The sequence below is a fragment of the Copadichromis virginalis genome, linkage group LG23 (genome assembly GCF_057382275.1).
Source record: "Copadichromis virginalis isolate Kocher_CV1m ecotype Utaka linkage group LG23, C_Virginalis_male_GT1.1, whole genome shotgun sequence".
Lineage (NCBI taxonomy): Eukaryota > Metazoa > Chordata > Actinopteri > Cichliformes > Cichlidae > Copadichromis > Copadichromis virginalis.
Genome location: NC_140639.1, coordinates 47,362,281 through 47,369,568, shown reverse-complemented (window position 1 = coordinate 47,369,568; position 7,288 = coordinate 47,362,281). Strand labels below are relative to the sequence as shown.

At 40.4% G+C, this 7,288-nt stretch overlaps 1 protein-coding gene across 1 annotated transcript; it reads left to right on the top strand.

The window, feature by feature from the left end:
- The first annotated feature begins 658 nt into the window (after window positions 1-658).
- On the top strand, window positions 659-7,052 carry LOC146681876 (uncharacterized). Its single transcript, XM_085447609.1, has 4 exons — window positions 659-832; window positions 3,427-3,816; window positions 5,309-5,428; window positions 5,937-7,052. The coding sequence occupies exons 1-4, from the start codon at window positions 755-757 to the stop codon at window positions 7,014-7,016; spliced, it is 1,668 nt and encodes a 555-aa protein (XP_085303735.1). The 5' UTR covers window positions 659-754; the 3' UTR covers window positions 7,017-7,052.
- The last annotated feature ends 236 nt before the right edge of the window (window positions 7,053-7,288 follow it).

The window sequence follows — 7,288 nt, the reverse complement described above, 5'->3', positions numbered from 1 at the left end:
GCAAAAGTATTGCGAGAGCTCGCAAAAGTATTGCGAGATCCCGAGTTTGTTTTGCGAGATCTCGCAAAACTCCAACAATGGCGGCAGCTACTTAGTTGTAATATTACTCTTTCTGGGTCACAAAATACACTTTTAAGATATTTTGAGGCGTGAATGTAGTTGTGTAAACGTCAGATACCTGCTCGGTTTACAAGACATCACATACTTGCAAAAGTGCTCCAACGTTTTTGGAGATCTGACACCCACTAGCTCGAAGCTAACGGGAGGTCGAGACCTACTACAGCCCGGAGGAACACCGCTTTCCCGGCACATCGTGCCTCGACCTCCCGGTCGGCTTCGAGCTGGCGGCCACTAGCTTGAAGCTAACGGGCGGTCGAGACCTACTACAGCCGGGAAGAACACCTCTTTCCCGGCACATCGTGCCTCGACCTCCCGGTTGGCTTCGAGCTGGCGGCCTCCGAAGAATGCGGCTAAAACTTTTGCGATACTTTTGCGAGCTCTCGCAATACTTTTGCGAGATCTCGCAAAAGTATTGCGAGATCTCGCAAAAGTCCGTCTTAATTTTTTTTTTCTCCCTAATTTTTTTTTTCTCCCTAATTTTTTTTTCTCCCATGTCCCCTGCGGGGCTCCGTACAAAACAAACTCGGGATCTCGCAAAACAAACTCGGGATCACGCAAAAGATCCTGCTCCTTTTTGATAGCGTTTCAGTTGAAGGGTGCGGTGCTACGGTACGGGGCTCCATACGGTGCGGACATGGAGGAGGATTTAGAACATTTCTTGCGGTCAAGAGAGGTCCCACACGACGACATCATGCACATGCAACAAGACAAAGTACGTATAAACAACAAAGCATTAAACACCGCGGTTCAAAAGGCGAGTAACTTGTTGAAAAACCGAGGTCATATATGCAGGCCTTTAATGTTAATTCTTGTAAATATGTTCAGGTTCATTAAACATAACTCGTTAAGTGCACATATGTTTTGAAATTTCAAATCGTGTCCAAATTCATGGGCTGCATCCTCCCGAGGACTCGGGCTTCGTGGTCTACGTGGGCTGGGTCCTCAGAAGGTCGGGTAGGCCGGAAGTAAATGGCTGGGGAAATTGGACGGTCTAGCCTTCTGATTAGCGTCACCGCTGTCTCGGTGGAGTGTAATAAGCTCGTCCGTCTGCTCCTTTCTATCTAAAATATAAGACGACACTGGAGTAAATTCTCGACCATCTCACACTTCTGTTTAATCAGTTTTCTGTTTGACGTTGATTAAGCGGTGTAAAACCAAGGTGGAACCCACCTGGGGGATTAATAAAGTTTTATTTTATCGAATTTAATCTAATAACTTTAATCTCAGCCAAACCGATTTACTCACGAACAAATGAAACACTGAAAAAAGCCAAACATTAACATTTTTAGGTTGTCTAAGTGTTTTATATATTACGTTTAGCCTGAGTAGCAAAAGTCCGTGGTGATCTGAAAATAATATGCCGGGAGTTGTGCCGTTCTCGGCGGCTTTAGTGACCCTTGAGCTCTTGGCTACCTATCGAGCTGGTGGGTAACAGACATCAAGGAAAACGTCGAAGCACTTTTGTAAATATGCGATATCTTGATAAACCGAGCAGATATTTCAAGTTTATACACCCACGTTCTCCCCTGAAATATGTTAAAAGTTTATTTTGTGACCCAGAAAGATTAATAACGGTCATTTTAAAACTTATTAATGGCTGCCATTACCGGAAACTGGAGTTTGGCTGGGCCGCACTTTGAATTCTGGGATATGGTGGGCCACGAAGCACACACCCGACCCATCCTTCAAATTCGGTGAAAAGTGAATGTTTGTAATTCTTTGTATTACACCCCCTGGCATATGTTAATTTTGTTCTGGTTGTATACATGTTCTCTATACTGTTTCTTAATAAAGTTCAATAATTAAAAAAAAAAAAAAATCGGTGAAAAGGAGGACGCATTTGTCCGCTGCATTCGGAGGAGTTTACGAATTTAAAATAGAATCTTTGTAGAGATTGCCATAATTGTTGTACATTTCTGTGCAAATTAAAAAAAAAAGGAGTCTATGAATTTGGATCGCATCGCTGTGACATAATCGGTCTACAAAAGCGTCCTCAGGAGGATGCAGCCCATGAATTTGGACAATGTGATAAATAAAGTTAAAAAAAAAAGAGGTTGCAGCCCATGAATTTGGATGTTGTTATCTGGCTGTGCCATTACCATGGTAACATGGACACCATGGCACCAAATACTTGGTGGAACTTACCTTACTTATACCTTACTAGCAAAATATTTTTTAGTAACGTAGTATATAAATATCTACTACTATTACTATACTAATACTAACACAGCAACAGTAAAGTAATAAGACAGAAGTTGACAGAGTAACTTTTGATAATGATCATGAACAGTGATTAAGAACTCTATTCTAATACAGTTAGTATTCCATGTGTGCCAGTGTGGCTTCCTAGAGTAAAAGTATATTAATAGCATTTCTCTAATGTTTTATGTCTGCAGGTGGATAAGGCAGTGCTGTTCGTCATGACTGATGGACAAATGGCAAAATACATAAGGACATATGGTGACAGAGTAGCTGTCCAGTCCTTCTGTCAACAAACTAAGTACAGCACAGATAAAGAGACTCTTCTGCAGAACCTAAGAGATAAAATTGCGACACGGAAAGTAAGATCAAAAACCAAAGGAATGCTGTGTGGTTCATCAGGTGTGTTCCACAAGCAAAGTGAAGGGATGGCAAGACAGAGAAATAAAATACTGCAGGAGAGAAGACCTGCAGAAAAATTGAAATCGGATGGCTTCATTTAAGCAGTAATGAATACCGTCAAGTGAGAACCAGAAATGGTGGAGGAACAAGACATGCAAGAAAGATGAAACACTGTTAACAGTTCAGTCCTCATCTGAAGAGGATTTTTCTGTCAGCATAACTGAAGAAGATTCACCGGTGACATTACTTGGATTTGACAGTGAGACAGATGATTTTGTCCCAGATCTACTTGAACATGGGGATTCATCTGACAGTGACACTGGCAAACAGGTTTGTTAAAATAAGAAAGTTATTATTACAAATAATGATCACTTTAAAGTTACTGTATTTTGTCGTGTTTAGTAGTGCTCGGTGGTAACATGCGACATTTTCTAATTTTGTTGTACTATTGTACTAGGTATGACTGTGCAACTGCAATAAAGAGTTGTCTTATTCAAGTGCTTTATGTACATCTACGAATATTTGCACTTCTGTAGGATGAAATTATTCCAGGAATTTGTTGTTGACTTGTGTGGTAAGGTACATTTAATACATCTGTGAAAGACTTACAGCTTTGTATTCATTGACATGTACAAAATGACTGGCTGCTGAAAAAATAATTGAATTATTTTCGTTTGTGTCTTGTGTTTGTTTTCTGGTTCACAGATTCACAATTTCCAGATGGAACACAATCCAAAAAAACTGAAATCACTCTGTGAGGCAGTGACAACACAAAGTCCAGGAAAATCCCATCATATGCATTCAACCCCAACAGACATTAAAAACACTGTCGTGGGACAGCGGCAGCAGACTGACTCAAGTGATCATGATTTCCCTGACCACTGCTCTGAAATTATTGATCTGACCAGTATAGTTCCTAACAAATCCTTCAAACTAGAGTCCCGGGACAAACTTCCAGAAGATTTGGAATTTTGTTTTCCACACATAGACGAAGCGGATACGGTTGTATGGAATCCTGAAGAGGATCTTGTCAGAGCAGATGGTGATGACACAGTCGTGATAACCCTGAATTATGTCAACAGTGAGGATCTCAGATCTCAGACCTGCAACTCAACACCTCAAAGACTAAGGAACTGGTTGTGGACTTCGGGAGGTCTAGAGCAGGTCCACTGCCGGTTCAGATAGAGGGGGAGGAGGTGGAGGTGGTCAACAAGTACAAGTACCTCGGGCTGTGGGTGGACAATAAACTGGACTGGTCATGCAACACAGAGTACCTGTATAAAAAAGCCCAAAGCCGACTGTACTTCCTCAGGAGGCTGAGGTCTTTTAACATCTGCAGGAAGCTCCTGAGGATGTTTTACCAGTCGGTGGTTGCTGGAGTACTTTTCTATGCTGTGGTGTGCTGGGGGAGCAGCACAGCAAAGAAGGACTCATCCAGGCTGGAGAAACTGATCAGGAGGGCTAGCTCTGTGGTCGGCATGAAGCTGGACACTCTGGTGACAGTGGCAGAGAAAAGGACATTAAAGAAACTGATGGACATTATGGACAATGCCAGGCATCCTCTGCACACGGCCATTAACAACCAGAAGAGTCTGTTCAGTGACAGGTTGCTTCTCCCAAAGACAAGAACTAACAGACTTAAAAACTCCTTTGTCCCACACGCCATCAGACTGTTTAACTCCTCTCTGGAGGGGAGAGGGAGGGGAGACAGGAGGACAAAGGAGGGGGGAACAACTAAGCTGTAGTGCCTCTTCACCTCACTGTGCAATACCTTTTGTGCAATACTTTTGTAAATAGTCAACGGTGCAATAGACTCAATACTTGAAATGTGCAATTCACTTGTATTTTTATTTTTATTCCTATTTATTCTATTTATCCCCTTCGTATATTTTATTTATATTGTCTCTGTATTTATATATATGTGTGTGTGTATAACTCTGTAACTTCTGTCGGTGCTGTGCTTTTTTGGAAATCGAATTTCCCAGAGGAACCCACCCGAGGGATTAATAAAGTTCTATCTTATCTTATCTTATCTTATCTTGGGTAAGACCATGGACAGTTGTGGTTGATATGGTTTAAGTGTGACAAAATATGGAAATTTATTAATAATCAAATTCAGTAACTTGCATAGTTCTGATTTTAAAAAAAGCTGATCATGCATTCCTGCTTGGACAAAATTTAAGTATGTGTGTTATTTTCTGTAATATTCTTTTAAAAGAAATAACTTACAGTACTGTGAAACAATTGCTCGATTTCTATTAATCAGAATTCATCTCTTGTTTGTTTAAAACTTGATTTTTTTTTGCAGCAATAATACAACATTTTAAGTAGTAAGAAGTACATCAAGATCTGATAAAAACCTGTGGAATTCCACTGTAATATGTCTTTTTACTCTTGTAAGTGAGACATGTAGGCTGAAAATAAAGAGGTGTATTTTTGTTCTATTTCTTAAGACCTATTGACATATTTTGCAGACTTTTTAAGAACATTCATGATTTAGAATAAGCCAAGGTAGAAGATTGAAGAAGAGTCTTCTAATCTTGAAGGGTTAAGGTGTCTGTTGTCAATTAATGCAATACATCCTTCTCAGAATGCTGACACAAATGGATTACCTATGGATGGTTTCCTGCTACCATTGTCTTCAGCTAATGGCTTGCCCACACCCCATATGCAGTCAATACAGGAGGAAGCACCCCAGATTGCACAGGTAAGATGGATCAATTCAGGCAACCATAAACACCTACCTTTACATACTGTAGAGATGCCAAAATTTCATGCTATTTTCTGAGGATATGGCAGTTTGTGGGTCCATTTGAATTAAAAGGATATTGTCAGTTGAGAGACAATTCCAGTGTTTTACATTAAGATAAGATTAAACAGGAAATTTAGTCTTGAAATCAAATTATTTACATAACACAGCAGTGAGACATTGTTTTGGTGTCACTATTGTGTTCTCTACCTATTTTGCACAGAAGTGAGTCTTCTCATACATGTAAAGAACACTTGTATAATTTTCTGTGAGGCATACAAGGACATCCATCAGGCCACAATATTAATGTTATAGATAAATCGTCAGTGCAACCATGGTTTGGGAATATACAGCCCACTAAAATTAGACAAATAAATTTCAAACTTTTTCAGAACATTGATATTGTGTAATCTGTACAATTCATTTGCATTTCTTATGGAATGTGCATGTTTTGTCTTTTACTCAGGACCATGGACTGAATTTCATCGCACAAGGTTTGCCTTTAGATTCAAGCAACCAACTTTCCCCATCAAATTCAGGAGACCCACAGAGCCCCCTACATGTATCAATTCACAGGATAAAAGTTGTTGATGATCTTTTGGCTGTATTTATGGACAGTCGCATTCTGAATGAGACTTTAAAGATGAACTTTGTAAATGAAAATGCTGTTGATGATGCTGGGGTGTCAAGGGAGGTTTACACTGCATTTTGGGAGCAATTTTTGGAACAGTGTGAAGGTGAAAATGAACGAGTTCCAAGGCTGAGGCCAGACTTTAGTGAGGCTGAATGGCAAGCTGTTGGGCAGATATGGGTGAAAGGCTTACTAGACCATGGTGTCTTTCCAGTGAGGCTGTCAAGGGCTTTCATTTTAGCTTGCATCCACGGAATGGACTCAGTTGATGTAGACATTCTGATTGCATTGTTTCTCAACTATTTCCCTCCTGTTGAGAGATCAGCTGTTGAGAAGGCGCTCCAAGGCACAATGGATGAAAATGATGAAGAGGACCTGCTTGACCTCTTTACAAGGATGGGTTCCCACTTCCTACCACCTAAGAACAACATGCAGCCTGCCATTGAAACAATGGCTCATAAGGCCATTCTCCAAGAGCCAAAGTATATAATGGATTGCTTCTCCACACCCATGGCACATCTGCAGCTAAAACTGGCAGACAAGGAAAGTGTGTTGTCTCTGTATGAGACAAAGAAGGCCACAGGCAAAAGACTAGTGCAGCTATTTCAAACAACAAAATTGATGCTGCCTCACGGAGAACAAATAACATTTAACCATCTTCAGCGTTATGTTAAAAACGCTGATGAAACCAAAGCTGAAAAAATCCTGCACTTCTGCACAGGATCTTCTGTGATATGTGTTGACAAAATTTTGGTGTGCTTTAATGCTGAAACTGGGCTCAACAGAAGGCCTGTTGCTCACACCTGTGGAGCTACCCTTGAAGTGCCATGCACTTACAGTTCTTATCCTGAATTTCGCACAGAGTTCAAGGTTCAAGGTTCTTTATTTGTCACATGCATAGTTATACAAGTATAACACACAGTGAAATGTAGCCTGACACGCTCCTCGACATGTGCAAAAAAATTGGGGGGGGTGTAGAGGAAGAACATTATATATATATATATATATATATATATATATATATATACAGTGGGGCAAAAAAGTATTTAGTCAGCCACCGATTGTGCAAGTTCCCCCACCTAAAATGATGACAGAGGTCAGTAATTTGCACCAGAGGTACACTTCAACTGTGAGAGACAGAATGTGAAAAAAAAATCCATGAATCCACATGGTAGGATTTGTAAAGA